The 17,948-nt window shown below is 41.5% G+C and overlaps 2 protein-coding genes across 2 annotated transcripts in view; both read right to left on the bottom strand.

Moving 5' to 3' along the window:
* Nucleotides 1–4,926: 4,926 nt before the first annotated feature.
* On the bottom strand, nt 4,927–9,262 carry spry1 (sprouty homolog 1, antagonist of FGF signaling (Drosophila)). The gene is made up of 2 exons (XM_036589854.1): nt 8,638–9,262; nt 4,927–7,027 (listed from the first exon to the last, which is right to left on the bottom strand). Exon 2 carries the CDS (start codon nt 6,970–6,972, stop codon nt 5,950–5,952), a length of 1,023 nt encoding a protein of 340 aa, XP_036445747.1. The 5' UTR covers nt 6,973–7,027; nt 8,638–9,262; the 3' UTR covers nt 4,927–5,949.
* A 2,043-nt stretch (nt 9,263–11,305) lies between these two features.
* Nucleotides 11,306–17,948, bottom strand: part of spata5 (spermatogenesis associated 5) — a 177,732-nt gene continuing 171,089 nt past the window's right edge. Inside the window, exon 16 of the mRNA XM_036589865.1 lies at nt 11,306–11,658. Within this exon, the coding sequence (XP_036445758.1) occupies nt 11,479–11,658 (180 nt within the window). The 3' untranslated portion in view covers nt 11,306–11,478. The remainder of the gene's footprint in view (nt 11,659–17,948) is intronic.

Raw genomic sequence — 17,948 nt, 5'->3', positions numbered from 1 at the left:
AATTTAACATATTCTGAAAAAATAAGGCATAAAATGTGGCCTGTGCAAAAGTTAAAGCACATTTTATATTGGGTTTTATTTTTTCCAATATTGTAGACAAGCAAATAAATAAGAATAGTGTATTAAAATCTGCAGAAAAACGTCATATTTAAGTTGTTTTTCCCTGCAGATGATATGGTAACTTATTTTCACTTAGGAAATCAATATATGACTGTATTTATAGGAGTTATTGTAAAGTTATAAGATTTTTAAAAACATATCTAATTGTATTTCATTCCATTTATTAATTAGTGTAGCATTCTTACATATCAAATAATCTGATAGAGGAGGACCCCAAGTAGAACATTGCTTAAGGCCCCCAAATGTTCAGAAGCTGCCTCAATTTTAAGAAAATTTTCAGTCAGCCATATTCATTTTTAGTATCTAGAAACATATTTAACAGAAAATCACCCAGAAGCTTTTACATCTGAATACGATTTCAATGTCTTTCAGTATTTAGTGGGTCCACCCTTTGCTTTTATTACAGCTTCGAGGAGACTCACTTCCACACCTCCAAAGTTCAGTCTGAGAAGTTGGTTGCACATTCTGCTTCACATGATCCAAATAGTCTCAAGCACATTCAGTGATGTTGAGGTTTGATCAACAAAATGGGCCTCAAGCAAATATATAGTGCTTTAACTGAATCATCAGACTAAATAAATCCCCAGTAAAAATAATAAAACTACACATATAATCTTTATTATTACAGATTCTGTTTCCATAATAGCTATTAAAAGGGATCTTATTCCATAGGTGAGGTTAGCCACGTAATTCATACGGTAGAAGAACTGTTCCCAACTTGAACTTTTCGAAAACCAAGTTAGAAGAGCCTGCCAAAACCACATAGACGCATTCCCTTGCGTATACACACGCGCTCTTCTCTTCGTCAGCTAAAGAGAGAAATAATGAGAAGTTTGGTCGTGAAGGAGCTGAACGCAAGTTCTTTCCTCAGCACAGAGTCAGTGTGTGTTGTGGCCAGGCAGGTTAGAAGAGAGCTTGTGTATGTGTGTGTGGCTTCCTATATGACTCACCCCGTTTCCATGCATGTTGGTACACGTAGGAGTTAGAGTGTGTGTGTGTGTCTGTGTGTGTGTGTGTGTGTGTGTGTGTGTGTGTGTGTGTGTGTGTAAGGTCAGAGCTGTAAATAGCACCTCGAGGAAATGGAGTCGAGTTATTTTTCCGCTCGCAGAAATAGTGTGGGCGTAAGACAAAAAGAAAAAAAAATACAGAAAAAAAGAGAATATTTTCAGACTGGATCATTTCAGGAATTCATGCAAATCGTTTAATTATGTTATATATGTACGCACTGCTTACTTTGATCAGTCAATTTGGTTAAATATTGGGAGAAAAATAAAACATAAAATGAGGCCTGTGCAAAAGTTAAGGCACATTTTATATTGGGTTTTATTTTTTCCAATATTTTAAACAAGCAAATAAATAAGAATAATGCACTACAATCTGCAGAAAAAAATATTTTACTTTATATTTTTGGTTTTATTTGTGTTCATTTAATCTTTAAAAATATTTATTTTATATTTTTGTTATAGTTACAAATATGGTTAACTATTTATTTATTTATTTATTTAAATGTATATGTTTATTTCTATAGCTGTGTACCAGAAAATGTAAAACGGGGTTGTCATGGTTACTCGATTAATCAATTTGGGTTAAAAAAAAATGGGAAATTGACAGTTGCGTGCAAAAGTTTGGACACCCCAATCAACTTACGTTTTGTTGATTTTCCAAGTGAAAATAAATTAACACGCACATTTCAATGCATGATTACTGTTTATTTGCTAAAAAAAAAAACGAACAAAACATGATATGCGGCCTGTGCAAAAGTTACGGCACATTTTACATTTTGTGTTTTATTTTATTCCCAATATGTGAAACTCAGCAAATTACCAGAAACTTATATACTAAGTTCCTTGTAGAGAATGAGTTAACTTACATGCTAAAACGTCACTTGACCGGGGGGGTGTTCAAACATTCGCACACAACTGTACCTGCAGTGATTACTTGGTCGTTCGCATGATGGCACATGATAATGCCCATTTTAACTGGGAAGCCAAAATTTCCGCATAATTCATTTGCTGAGATGAAGCCATTCAGAGTGGTTTGATGTGAAATGATTAATTGTAAAGAAATCCACCTCGGATTTCTTCACATTGGTGGTGATAGAAACCAGACATCATTATCAAATATAACCATTTTACTTACTATCCTAAATGACCAGTGAACCTACATGCGTCTTCTGAGTTTTTATATGTAGTATTGCCAATCATGAAATAGTCATATATCTGAACTTAAGTCTGAATTTATGCCAAAACTTTAACTAATAAAACTATCAAAGTTTTATAAAACAATGTCTCAGGCATGAGGCAACGTATTTGTAACCACTCCTTGTAACAACTTTTTGTGAGGCAGCTTTTAGAGGCGTTAAAGTCCTCAGACGTCTGGTTCCCATCACCACCACTGTGAATTATTCTGACTCTAATTTCTCCAGAACAGAGCATTTCACGTCAAAGCACTCTGAACGACTTTGTTTACATCTAAATGAGTTTATGCAAAAATGCTGGAAAAGCAGTGGAATTTCCCTTTAAAGTAAGGCTGACATGATTACTCGATTAAAAAGCACAAAAATGCCCTCTCAATTAATCGGCAGTGATTAGTTAGTGTTTTTTTCTTCGTCCGGGACATTAATAAGGCTATATATGTTTTGACAATGCTCAGCGAAATCCATTTTAATTGTTTGGCCTTTGATTACTCAATTATTCGCCAAAATACTTGCTAGATTACTCAATTAATCAAAAAATAATCAGCAGATGACTCGATTAATCGACAAATAATCACTAGCTCACTCAATTAATCGACAAAAATAATCACTGGATTACTCGATTAAACACTATCGCTAGGGACTCTATTAATAGTTGAAAATAATTGCTAGATTACTTGATTAATCTGCAAAAACAAGTGCGAGATTACTCGATTAGTTGACAAAAAATAATCGTCAGACTACTCCATCCACATGACTTCATATATCTATTTAAAACTTCGTTTGTCCTCAAACTGTGTGATGTGTGGACTACATGAGATGGTGTGTGCATGCAACGTGTGAAGAGTTTAACATTGTGGGTGTGTGTGGTGTGTGAGGGGGAGATTGTTCTATTGCCCTGTGAAAGCCAAATGGCCCTTCAAGGTGACAGGAAATAGACCAAGAATCCACACAAAAGGCTTTTACTGTGACAAAAGGTGCATTCCTGCAGGGAGAGAAAACACACACACACACACACACACACACACACACACACACAACAGCTCCATTTGGGTAAGTGGCTTTTCGCGCCCGTTGTCTGCTGAGCCACTAAAGCAATCTTGTTGTAAAATAAAAATTCCTCACATAAATCAGAAAAGCTCAGCAAATCTGCAGCACAAAGTGGCTGTTAAATGTCTGGTAAGGATCGCTCTACTTCCTCAATCAACAATGTGTAGCTTTGAAACTGCACAGTTTACCTTAAAACAAAGACAAAGAAGCACCAGTTTGTTCATTCAAGGCCAAAACAAGCCAAGTTCCCAAATCTGACCATGCTAATCTTACTATACAAGCTTATTCTTGCTCTGTGTTAGCAATGCTAAAAACAGACTATAAGTTTTTCAAGTTTTGAAGACGTAATATGGCAAAAATTCGCATTTACTCAGTTTTCCTCTCCCTAACATTGTAGTGGATCAGCCAAAACATGTCTAGTGTCTGAAGTTTGCTTTACTTTTGTGCTGGAGCTACGAGGCTAAAGTAGCTAACATATAATGAATACGGTATGAATTAGCACCACGCAAACTACATGCCTACTTGCCTCAAAACACAACGAGCTGTTAAGTATCTCAAATAAACTTGCTTATGTGATTTTCTAACACTGTGGACAAAAAAAACAGAACTATTTAGTCTGTTCTTTTGTCTTTTTTAGGCATGTGGTTTGCTAGGCTTCCATTACATTAGCTAGATTAGCCTCACAGAGCAAAACTAAGGATGTAAACTTTAAACCTTGGCTGATCACTAAGTTTGGACAGAATGTGAATGAACTATTCCTTGCTAGCTTGTGTAACCTAAGAAACACGAGAAAACAGATCTCAAGATGTTTAAATGCTACAGACTCAAAAAAATACACACATTCTCCACCCCAGCTACAAGCTAATGTATCACTATGGCCTGAATCCCACAACAGCAGTGGTGTAGACACTCGTAGCAACACGAGAGTGAATGAGCTTAAGAAGAAAAACAGAAAAACAACCTCGGAACATTTCCACTCTGCACACACTAAGATTGTAGTTTTAGTTCTTTTTTTTCTACTTTGATTCATGCTCAGTTAAGAAATAGCCGTGCCAAAAACAACCATGGCTTCCTACAACTGCCTTTTCCAGCGAGATCAGAAGGAGGGAGAGGGAGCGAGGGAGTAGGAGAGAGAGACTCCGGGTCAAAGCCCGTAGCAGCAGGAACTAAGCAATAAAAAGCCTGAAGTGATAACACTTTATGATCATTACACAGGTGGCCGAGAAGAGATGGCCCCAATCTCCCTCACGCACACCTCTCAGTACAGAGAGAAAGGGAGAGAGAGAGAGAGAGAGAGAGAGAGAGAGAGAGAGAGAGAGAGAGAGCGCAAACAGCCACGACTAAAGAAGCGAGAGATCGAGATAGAGAGGGAGAGAGATACACTGAGGACGGTTGACTTGTTGAATCTTCTCCCTACATTCACCACAGCTTCTATTTTCAATCCACAAACTCACTAAAGCCACATTTTCCAACCCGCCAACACACAACCACACGCACACGCACCACTCTTTTCCGAGAGACATATATATGTACATATATAAAAAAAGACACAAGCCGGTATGTATTTTTCGTTAATTAATATATTTCTGCAGTAAAGTTAACATAGCATTTTCTTTCGTGTCACCCTTTCATTTTTTCAGTATTGATATTTTGTTATATTCAGACATGAGTAAATCTAAGACTGTCTTTTTGCAATAAATATCATAAAATAATAGAGCTTCACTTAATAAATATTTTTTTTACAATGACAAAAAAAAGTTTTAACAGACATTTTCTTTCTTTTGTTTTTTTCTTAAAAAATAGCCGGAATTTTCTCTTATGAATTTGAACATACAATTTACAAAAATATGAGGGAGGAAAAGAAAAAAAAAAACAAAACAAAACAAAAACAAGTCAGAATGCCACGGAGTGTTTGAGTAAGTGTTTGGGTGGCGAAGGAACGACATCTGTCCGGAATTGTGTCCGGAATGTCCGTTTCTGTTCAGGAATAGCGTCGGGAATACTATGAGAGGGAGGGTCGTTTCCGTGGAAACGTGTGCGGCCACAGGGACCCATTTACCGCAACCCTCGTCAAACAATACCAGGTTGCTATGGAGATCTGGTAACAGCTACATATTATGGTCTGGCTAGACAGTCCTTCACAGATTCGGTAGGAGGCCATTGCTCGTTCTCTCGGCAAACCTGCAGCACCAGTCAGCTTTCTTGCTCCCCCCCCCACACACTTTTTTAACGTTAGCGAGTAGCTGGACAGTCCCACAGTCAGTTAAGGCAAACACTGGTTTGTTAAATAAAGAAAAACTAAATAAAACAAAACAAATTCTGCTCAGCGTCAGAAGTGACAACAAAGTGGTTTTGATTTTCCATTCTCCATTCTCCTAGCAGCAGACCAGGCAAGGAAGAGGGGATTGTTTTATAGAAGAGTTTTGATGGTGAAGTCACCTCCATCATCATCATGGTCCATCCTCTTCCTCCCAGATCAGGGTGGGCGGGGCTACAGTGGGCACCTGCACTGGACTAACCAAAAAATCAGCCCTTAATCAGTTCCTCTGCATGTTTTCCTGTGGATCTGGACACTGGGCCGGGCCTCAGGAGGGCTTGCCCTGTCCCAGTCCGTGACCTTGTCCTTGACCCCAGCCCTGCAGCTTGCAGTAGACGGTGTTGGAGTTTTTGCAGCGGCACCCTGGCCTGTTTATGCGGTCATGGAGGTGCTGGCAAGCCTTCACGCAGGCCTTGGCTGGAGGGTAGCAGAGCAGGCAGGGGAAGAGGGGCGCCATGAGGCCCATGCAGAGGAAACGGGGCAGGCAGCGGGGGCGCGACAGCGAGCACGGTCGGTCCGCGCACGAATCACCGTCATCATCATCGTTGGAGCAGTGGTAGAAGAGGCCCTTGACCAGGCACATGCATGTGCCATGTTCTACGAGGCTCTCGGCTGAGCAAAGGCACTGACCGTTGCAGGCTAGGCACGAGGGCAGCATGCGGGGCGCCGTGCATTCACTGCATTTGCACTTCCCACAACGTTCGCAGATGAACTGGTGTGGAGACGAGGGCGAAAGGTCGCCCTTTCCGGCCAGAGGTGGCCCGAAGCCCACTGGCTGCTTCAACAGGGCATCCACTGGTAGAAGTGGCTGCATGGGCGAGCTCAGGGATTTGGGCTGAGTCCGAACGGCCTGTTCCGGCCTGTTATTATGATGGTGGTGGTGGTGATGACGGTGGTGTTGGTGGCGTGACGGTGGTGACTGGGCCAGCAAGCCCTGCTCTGAAGAAGCACTCCCGCTGCTGCCAGAACTCCCAGCGCTGCCCATGCTGGTCGAGCGGCTGAGGGCGGGTGGCCTGGTGGCCGTAGGCCGCGCCTCATAGTTGTTGTTCACATTGACGAGGATGACCTCGTGAGTCCTCTCGTGCTTGTCATTGAGGCGAGGTGCCGGGGCAGGAGGCCGACGCGCTGCCACGGCGGGACCTTCCGTGTACTCGTTGGACGAGCGGATGGCTCGGATCTGCTCCAAAGACAGGATGGCTCCGGCCGGGAGGTCCAGGTCCAGCCGCTCTCCGCCCGGCTCCCGGATCACCGCCACTGACCCGGTGGCTCCGCGGTGACCGCGACGATCCATCTGACCCGATCAGCGACTCCCTGCGCAGGCACGGACTCTAGTCTCATCTGACGACCTGATAGAGGAAGGGAGAGAGAGTTGGAAGTGGGATTTAGTGAAAAGCCAAAGCTTATGTGGGCAAATACTTACAGAGATACACATTACATTTTAGTCTCACAGTAGTTACTGAATAATTCACAGTAGTTACTGAATAATAAGAAAGAACATAAACAGCCGAATAATAAGCCTAGAGTGACTGTAATACCTGCATAAAAACCACACAAATCTTACAAAGATCAAAGTCTCAGACACAGTTGGCCCATTAAGACCTAGTCTGTGACTCAAATGGATGACTTCCTACAGTCATTCACAACGTCTCCTCGTGCCCATTCACCAGCACAGCCACTTCCGAACGCCTACGTGCACCACCACTAAAGTCTGTCTGCTTTAAAAAGTTTGAATTGCATGGTGTGAGCTGCATGCGCGAAGGTAATGTTCACAGCGCAGTGGGTAAACGCTGTTTTTTGCAATCTGAGTATCCTGCTGCCAAAAAATTGGACCAAATCAACCAGAATAAACAGAACAATTGCACCATTACAAAATACAATAACTAGCAGAACATGCTTGCAAATGATTAACTTGCTTAGTAATGCGTTCAAACTAACTACACCGAACTGAATTCCTAACCTGTGCAGGAAATTCATCTTAACAGCGCATAAACAAGGGACTAAATAATGGAAAATGTTTTGTCTAGAACATTAGTGCCGTTTATGTCAAATTAGGAATTAATAATTGACTCTTAACTTTGTATAAACAAAGCAAAACAAGGCGCTAAACTGTCCTCAAATTAGTGACAAAATCAAGAAAAGGTATAACATCAATGTATCTTCGTGTTCACGTCTGTTTTTTTCCCTAAAAAACATGTTTTTGCAAATTTCCCATTCACATTCATTGACATCACTGAAAGCTCCCCCTACTGGAGCCCCTAAGTCACTGCAGGCCGAGGACGAGCCCAAGAGGAAGAGAAGGAGGGGGAGCAACTTATGAATGAAAACAAGCCTTGTGGGGGGAGGGGTATTTGGTAGTTACCGCGCGAGGAGGGGTAGGAGAGAGAGGGAAGAGGAGGGGGGGTAACAGAACTCTGGCAGTCAACCTACCCCCGAGCCTGCATGCACTCGAGCGCAAACACACACACACGCACGCACACACACACACACACACACACACACACACACACTCTCTCTCTCTCTCTCCCCTCTGCTTTGGGGCCAAGCAGTGCAAAATAAACGCGTTGCGCTCCGAAAAACTCACGTTTACAGACGAGGTTAAAGTTGGCTTTCTGTTCACCAGCTTCTTGTCCGAATTTTCCCGTTCCACCTTAAATGGTGCAGCAGTCACACCAGCAGTTGAGGCGCCAGAATGTAACTGCTGCACCATTTTAAGGTGGAACGAGTAAATTCGAACAAGAAGCTGGCGAATAAGAACCCGACTTCAGCTTCGTCGTTTAAAGAACTTTTACGTTTTTTTGCACGCGCGAGCTTCCGAAATTCCGCGCGCACAGCTACGCTGCTCGCGCTGCAACTAACGCAACAGCCCCAAACGTACATAAAACTGCACGCGCGTGCACGCGAAGTGTAAATGTAAAAGAAGTTTGGAACTGAAGGGTGTTTTTTGGTCACTACGCACCTATATGCGCTCATCCACAGCTCTGACTCCATCAGCCAGTGCTGCTCTCGTCCATCCAAAATGCTCAAAAAACTCTCACGATTCTCGCTGTACATCCATATAAGACGGGATACTCCAAGCCGTTGATCTGATCCCAGGAAAAATACGTTAAATCCACGTTGGAGGTGAAAATGATAGCATTAAAATAGTATTAATGATAATAACAATAATAAAGCCCTTTAGTGCGGGCTGTAGAGCTGGGAGGAGATTCCGATTTAGTCCGTGGACGATGAAGCATTCAGGTTTAAAAAATGACCAAATAAAGAAACCAAAAAAAATCAAATTAAAAAAAAATAAACAAAAATCCTCTCCGTCCGTCTTCAGTCTCGCGCACGGTCTGGTCTGAACGTCACACGTACATCCGGGTACATTTGATCATTTTATAAGTCCGCTTCGATTTCGGATTTTTTTTCCACCCCAAAAAAAGTTTCTGCTTCTTGTTTTTGTGTTTTCGTTTTCGTTGTTTTCCCTTTTTCTCCGTCGTGTGAAAGACTGCTGCTGTGCTAAAGCAGAGCTGCTCTCTCTCTCCGTGTCCTCTCTCTCTCTCTCTCTCTCTAGCTCTCTCTCCGCTCGGCGTTAATGAATGGGAGCGCAGCTCCGCCTCGGCGCTGTGAAACCGGACACGGCGCATCCGCTCTGCGGCGATTGGACAGCGAGCACGGGCGGGGCGAGGGAGGGGCGGGGTTTAAGGTGGACCGGAGGAAAAGCGCAGCACAGCGAAGGGCAGTTTCTGATCAGAGACCTGATCGATACTGATCGTTCCTATTGATCTATACGGAAATACTGACCACTGTTGATCATCACCACTAATTATCAGCATGTTGACCTCTACTGACTATTATTCCCGGACGTATGATGAGTACTGTTAGTGATCATTACTGTCACTAGTAAACGTTACTGATCAGTACTATCACTATTATTGCCAATCACAACTAAAACTACTCCATACTAATATCTGCTATTGCTATTGATCACAACTAAACCACTACAACCTCTCACTACTGACCGTTACTGGGCACTACTGAACCACTACCGCTGCTGATCTCTGTGATTACTGATCTATGCCTACTGATCCCTGTCGTTCACTATTGCTGATCAATACTGAGCTACTATCATCGCGAAACTGCTATCATTAATGGTCACTACTCACTCAATGGTCACATTACCAGTCGTCAGGGGGAGCCGCGGCTGTGCTGACCGAAGCGGTGGGATTAAAGCTGCAGGTGCGTCTCCACCTTAAAGAGCGCGAGGAGCCCAGTGCCCCCGAATCTGACCGCGCGGATGCGCCACATCCGGCTCCAGCAGAAAAAGGGGAAGTTCAGCACAGAGTCAGGAGGGGCGGGGAGGGGGGAGGGGGAGGGGGGAGGGGGGAGGGGGAGGGGACGGGGGGCTGGAAGAATCAGGACGGGGCTTTATTTTTACTTTATATAAAAATATGCTGTCACACTGTACATACATACGTATGTATGCGTGAGTAGAATTTATTTAACATAATATTATATAAAATTTTGCATTGGAAATATCTATAGAAGAGAAGATATAGGTTGGCAAGTGTGGGCACATTTGAGAAATCTCAATCCTGTTATGATGTGTTATGACAAATACCTTTTATTACCTTTATTATTCTTTTTAGTGGAGACTATATATATATATATATATATGTATGAGCCTGAAGCCTGATTATTAGCATAAGGAAGGTCGTTGTTGGGCAGATAGATTATAAAGCCCCGCTGCTTTGGTTTGTGGAGCCATGGAACCGAGTTCTCTGGAGTGATGGAGCTCCACCCAATACCTTTGGAATCAGCTGGAGTGATTCAGAACTGAACAGCCAACATCAGTACCTGACCTCACTAAAGCTCTTGTGGCTGAGCGCAGTCAAATCCTCACAGCAATGTACCAACAACTAGTGTAGTCTTCCCAGAAGAGTAGAGGCTGTTACTGCTGCAAAGGGGGACATATTCTCTAATAATACCCCTGATTTCTGAAGAAATGTTGAATGAGCATGTTGGGTGAGTGTCTATACACTTTTGGACATAGTTGGTTTCCCAAGCAGGGATTACGTCTAGGACCATATTTATCTTTGAGTGAAGAACTCATAATGCTGTGTTGTCTAGGACTAAGCTTAATCCCTGTCTGGGGAACTGATCCATTGTATAGAAACAGGATGTTTTAATATATTTACATATACTGTAAGTGTTGAACAAAAACCTTGTATCTACAAAAGGTTAACATTACAGAAGAAAAGGACAGAAAATGACAAAAATGGAGATAGAAGATTGTTCTCACAGCGACAGTATGTTAACACAAACACAGATATCCATGTATCTCTTCATTAGAGCATATATAATTATGGCAGCTTAAAGTTTAACCGATTTCTTTTATTGCTTTGCCTTTTAAGTATATTTAAGCAGTATATTTAAGCCCTAAAGCTTAATTTCGCTTTGTGCGTCTCCCAGGATCAGTCTACAATAAATTAATAAAGCTGAAAAGTGCATGGCTATAAAACTCCCAATTTGTGATCAAATAAAACTTTTTATGGACCCCGTAATTCATTCGAGACCGGATGACTTTTGCAGGTCCAAGATCCATTTCCTCCAAGTAAATAATTTAACAACAATGCGGGACGGGAGGGGGAGGGAACAAGCGTTTATTTAATTTGCTGATGTGAAACGCTGATACAGAGAACACAGATAAAAAAAGAAGCTACAGGTCCTTCAGGTCAGATTCGGCAGTGTCCAGTTGCCCCTATTAGGATGTGCTGGGGCAAATGAGGGGTGACCCCCACCCCTCCAACACCCCTCATCAGGAAAAAGGCCTGATCCCATGCTGCTGCTGATAGGCAATGTAGGACTGGATGAGGGATTCTGGAACACGTGGTTTTACTGCAGCCAGGGCAGCATCAAAGTGCCGGACAGTGATGTGCTCTGCTTTAATGTCCTCCTGAAGGGCACACAGCGCGGCCTCTCGGCATACTGCAGTGATCTGTCAGATGGAGACAGAGGGGAGGAGAGGAAGAAAGAAAAAGAGAGAAAAAAAAGAGATGAGTAAGAAAAATGTATGTGTTTTTTTTACATAATGGTTACACAATTGGTTTTGAGACCCGGGTTGAGACTGGGCCACATTTGATTATATAATTAGTATTTATTACAGGGTAATTCAGCAACTATAGCACAGAACTCCACTGTAGACAGTCAGATACACATGGATACATATAATTTTCAAGCCATCTTAAATTATTTGACTAACTTGTTAACTCTTGCAGTTTACAAGGTCAATATGGTCATGCCAGTAAAGCCACTAAAATGGTGATGAAGGTCCCATCATCACCACTGAAACCTGGAGAACCACACACACCAGCAGCTGCCAAGCACAACAGTACATTCAGAGACACAAGGACACTCAGGCACCCAGGAACTAAAGCTCCTGAACATCTGAAACTGAAGCACCTAGACACACAAATGGACATTCAGATACTCAGGTAGCTGGACAAGAGCACCTGAAAATAAAGATAGACACTTAAAAAACAGAGCCAGACACATGCCTGGACACTCAGACACTTAGATGTATGGACATTTGGGTACCTGGACACTTGGGTTCCAGCACACTCAAGCCCCTGAATCTCAGATTCAGGGACACTAACGTACCCTCACTCTTGGACACACTGATACTTAAATACCTGGATACTTTGGCAGCCAGTCACACAGGTACACAGGCACCCAGATATGCGGATGCTTGGGATCCTGGAAGCTCGGGTTCCTGTATGCTTGAGTTTTCAGACACTTGTGTTGCTGGATGCTTGGGTTCTCGGACACTCGGGCACCCTGATACTCAGGTTCCCAGACACTCGGGCACTCATGATCCCCGACACGTGAATACTCGGGCACATGGACACTCAAGTTCCCAGATCTTCAGCTTCTTGGATGCTTGGGTGCCTGGACACTCCGGCAACCCAACACTCAGATTCCCAGACACTCTGCGACTCAAGTACCCTCACACTCAGGCACTACTGGGCACTCTGACACACTGGTACCCAGATACTTAGGCACACGGACACACTGGTACCTGGTAAATCAGGCACCCAGAAACTCAGGTACTGACTACTCTGGTACTCAGACACTCAGGTACCCAAACTCTCAGGCACATGGGATCCCAGACAGTTGGAGACCTAAACACTTGGGCAACCAGGCTTTCAGGCACTGGGGCCTCTGAACACTCCAGTAACTAGACACTTGGGCACCTGGACTCCAGGGTAGGAAATAATGATTTTGAAGGATAATTTAGCCTTCGGTCACCGAATATACAACGGCAAACACGTTGCAAAATATTCAGTGCAACATTTTAACTTCATCAGAATAACCCAGTCACTACATTTATAACATTATTTTGTGGGCAATGTTTTAGCCTACTTGTGTTTTAAAGAGCAGAAATGTTGAATATGGGGGCATTTTTGCTCCATGGCCAGGTTGTTTTAGATGCTGCCAGACACTCAGGCACCCTGGCACTAAGGCACTCAGACACAGGGGCATAATCCTTCATCCAGTACACCCTCTTGATCCTCCAACCTGCTGGGCCTGTTCTGAGATCAGATTTCAATCCTGTTTATGCTCAGCGTAAAAGGTGATTCAAGGTTTGCACAATTACCCTCAGCTGTTTTATGAATACACTAAATTTGACAGTGATTTGCTTTGGATAAATGTGTCAGCTATATGACTAACCAGATCAGAACATGCCGCCATATTTCAGTGATCAGCACTCGGATGCAGTGGCATGGCACAATGCCCTGACCACAAATTAGCACACCCTTTAGTTTTTTTTTAAAGGTAAATACACCCACCTCACTGCAGAGTGCAAAAATTATTTCTAGTAATTACAGGTAACTATTTTTATCCCACAAAACCAAACCAACTCTTTAGATGAGAGCTGTGTGGGAAAGTGCCCTCGGGATAAGTCTCTTTTTAGATAGAAGATCCAAAAAACAACCTAGCTGAAAAAGATCCAAGGAATGTATTAGGCATTTATTATTAAATCACGGACTTATTTTAATCCCAAAGACAGTGATAGCACTAATTTTTGACTGTAGAACGCACATATTGTAAATGTAGTAGAGTGCTGTCGCATGCACTTATTTTATACCTATAGCCTTTGCTATGGATTTAAACCTAGCTCAATGAGCTTTCGAATAATGTGCTTATATATCATCACTGTCCAAAGAAAAACAAGTATCTCCAAAAATAGTAACTTTACAGGAGAAGGCAAAACCCTCTTACCTTTACATGTAAGTTAATGTGAAGAGATTTTATTTCAAGTGATTTTAGAGCATTTCTATTGGTCCGTTCATCATAAAATTTTCACAGAACATAAAGGACACCTGGTATGTTGAAATTATGCAGAAAAATAAAAATCTACAAAAATGGAGATGCATGGTTTTCTTTAGACAGCGACGATATATATATATATATATATAACCTCGTATCTCCAAAATGATATCTTTACAGGAGAAGGAATAAACCTACTTTACTTTTAATGTAAGTCAATGGAACCAGACTTTTTTGGTCCATTCATCATGAAATTTACACACAATGTAAAGGACAACAGGCATTTTCAAATTATGATTATATATATATATATATAAAGGGATAAATATATATAAAGGGATTTATACACCCGAAAACTGTGGAATGCATTTATTTGTGCTTGGCATGCACAGGTTCAGTTTCTCCTAACTTGCTTTCTCTTCTTTCACTCACTTTTTCTCTCTGTGTCACACAAGAGATGGATCGCTTCCTTTGGACCAGTGAGACCCGAGTGATTATGCAAGCCAGAGAGAGAGAGAGAGACAGAGAGAGAGAGAGAGAGAGAGAGAGAATGGGTAGTGAGGATGCCTGGAGTTCATCAATGTTTTCTCTCTCTCCCTCGCTCCACTCATTTTCGGATGTGACTCATGCCCGAGGCTTGTTCTGCGTGTGTGTGTATGTGCGGAGTGTTCCCTGAGGTCAAAGCCAGCACGGCAGGCCTGTGATTGCGTAATCATGGGAGAATTATAAAGAGAGAGAGAGCAAATGTGTGTGCGCTGCCATGTTTCTAGGAAATGAAATGGAATGCAGCCTTCGCTCTGCAGGCCATTTAACAGAGTGCTGGTGCAGGAGCAGGTAGTTCTGATAGCGAGTGAAGCCGGCGATCCGACCAAAATGCACCTCACTATAAAACCAGAAATCAATATCACTGTATACAAAAAACAGGATGAATACATGATCACACATGATGATTGATGATGACACACCAACAGTTAACATAAGCTCAGTTCATTTTGTGCTTGACTAGCAGAATACAGTCACATGAAAACACTCCTGGTCAAATGAGACGCTTTGCTGATTTAAGTTAACACGTCCTCTACAGGGAACAAACTTCAGTATGGCATTTAGTGCACAAAAAATTATTTGCTGAGTTTAATATATTGGAAAAAAGTAAGACAATACAATATTGCATATATGCATAAATGTGCCATAATGTTTGCACAGGCCACATTTTCTGTTTGTTTTTCTCCCCAATGTTCTGCATGAAGATGTGCAGATGTTAACTGTGTTAAATTATTTTCATGTAGAAAATTAACATTAACATAAACATAAAATTTGACCAGAGGTGCTAAAACTTTTGCATACGTATATTGTTACTGCCCCCTCCAAAAAAAGTATCTTCAATAAGGCAACTTTTACAGAAGGAGGCAAAACATTCTTAATGCTTCATCTAAGTTAATGCATAGAAATTTTCTGTTTTATATTTTTATGACGTCATTTAGGAGACTTTTATTGGTCCATTCTTCATAAGATTTTCACACAATAAAAAGGACAGCTGCTGTGTTCAAATGATGTAGAAAATCAAAAATTGCAAAACATTTTTTTTTCTTTATGTGCATTTTGTGTTTAGCAAAAATAGCGGAAATACCATTAAAAAATTGGGAATAACTGTTTTTTTCATTACTATAAAACCTAATTTTGTTGTAGGTACAAGATTCTCTTATGAGGCAACTACTCCACAACTTCACAGGTTTCCACTGATTAGTAGGAGGCTGTAAAAATATCTAAACATTTTTATAAGTATGCACAATCATAAACAGAGCTGCATATGATGTCACAATAATTGAGAAACAGAATCAGCACTGAGAAGCTGTACCAACATTACTATCCAGGACATCTCACACTTGAAGTGCTGATCAAATCTCAAGACAGATAACTTATCAAGAAGTTCTTCTCAAGAAGAGTTCATGTTCCCAAAAAACTTGAAATATTGAACAAAACACCTTTTTAAATACCTCCTGGTCCCTGGGTTTTAGTATGCAATCTACACTGTACAAGTTATTATTGAACTGAATATGACAGGTGACAAACTCTTGAATGTTACTGTATAAAGTAGAACAGGGGAGTTCATTTGAAGCATTTCAATGTTTGTTCATGTAAAATATATAACATAATATTTTGTTCATCTGGTCTATTAATTTTGCTTTGCGCTGTTTCATTTACAGTATTTAACTGAGTTGAATAAAACCAATTAAATTGCTTGTTACCAAACTGAAGTGATAGAAGCTGAACTGGTAAACCATTCTTTTTTACAGAGATGTCTGAATATTAAAACTACATATACTAGGACTCTTAATACTGTAGCATGTAGTGCTTGACCGGGTGGGGAGTCGAACCCCAGTGTGCTGAAAAGACAATGTATTTTCTCCTAAAAAAGCCTAATTAGGCTAATTCAGTTACTTTTACTTCAGTTTTCTTTTTGAATAGTTTTTGTCTTAAAGTGCTGAGTTAATTAAACCGAAATAGCCTAATGACGAACGCATATTCAAAAACATGCATCTCTGTGCCAAACACCTCATTCACTTCATTTGTTGAGATGTAAACAAAGTCATTCATAGTGGTTTGATGTAAAATCTTTCATTGTAGAGAAACTTAATGTCTCAGATTTCTTTACAGTGGTGGTGATAGGAACCAGGGGTCGCGATGACTACAAAGCAAATATAGCTACTTTATTTACTAAACGGAATGACCAGTTAGCATTTATATGTAATGTTGATAATGCTAATAATACAGTGTTTTCTTTGGGGACTATTTTGCACTGTAATGTACAGGTCCGCCTTAAAACTACATTTTAGGCCAAAACCTTATTTCAAAACATTCATAAAACAACATCTCAGGCATCAGGTAGCATTTCAGGGAGTAACCATCTGTGAGGGAGCTTTTAAAGGCATTAAACTCTTCAGACGTCTGGTTCCTATCACTGGCTCACATATTCTGATGCGGTAAGACTTGGTAAGTTTCTCTGGAACAGAGCATTTCACACTAAACCACTCTGAATGACTTTGTTTACATCTAAACCATTGACTTATCAGAAATTGAAAAGTAAAAAAAAACTGTGGAATTCCCCTTTAAAACAGCTAAAGCTGGGGAACTTTAGGGAATCATGCAGAACCTCAAAAAAACAGTTCCCGGTAGTGGAGTTACACGTAACACACGTTTCATCCACTACACCTACTCAGACCTGCTATGTGTGTGAGGGAGAGAGACAGAGAGAGAGAGAGAGAGAGAGAGAGAGAGAGAGAGTGAGGGAGATAATTTGTGGTACCTGCAGCAGTTCCTGTCAAATATGAGTTATGAGTTCAGTACTGTGTAAGTGTGTGTGTATGTGTGTGTGTACGTGTGTGTGTGTGTGTGTGTGTGTGTGTGTGTGTGTGTGATGAATTGGTTCTGGTAGCTGCAGTAGTCGTTGGCACACGTTTACCCAGCTATGTTAATAAGGCGTGAGGATCCGCTTTGGCATGCGGCCAGATCACTCCCTGTTTTTGTCCCTCTGTGTTCCTCTTTCTCTCTCTCTCTCTCTTTCTCTCTCACTCTCCCTCTCTGTCTCTCGGCCCAGGGAAGCACTGATCTGAGCAGTTGAGCTGAAAGCCAGGCAGATTTGAACAGCAGACCCTCTTCTGAAGAGCGCAATTTCAGCCATTTTCGTTTATGCATTTGCTCCTTCATAGCTCTCTCTGAACAGCCTGCAGAACGCATTCAAAAATAAGTTGGTGAAAAAATTGAAAAGTCAAATTTACATATTTTACCTGTAGCCCCAATGTTTTCCATCAGCAAAGACAAGTTTGATGTCTGAAGTTAGTTTCGTTACTTTTGCACTGGAGTTATGAAGCTAATGAAAGCTTGGGTTTACCAATTAGCATCAAGCCAACTGCACATGGCTAAAACATTCCACACTTGACTCAAACTGTTTCCAGTTGT

Source organism: Colossoma macropomum, unplaced genomic scaffold (assembly GCF_904425465.1).
Source record: "Colossoma macropomum unplaced genomic scaffold, Colossoma_macropomum, whole genome shotgun sequence".
Lineage (NCBI taxonomy): Eukaryota > Metazoa > Chordata > Actinopteri > Characiformes > Serrasalmidae > Colossoma > Colossoma macropomum.
Note: the sequence above shows the minus strand (reverse complement) of the source record. Positions and strands in the feature narration are given on the sequence as shown.

Bases quoted from the DNA above. Each gene is read 5' to 3' on its own strand.
- spry1 (XM_036589854.1), bottom strand. From the start codon at position 6,972: ATGGATCGTCGCGGTCACCGCGGAGCCACCGGGTCAGTGGCGGTGATC.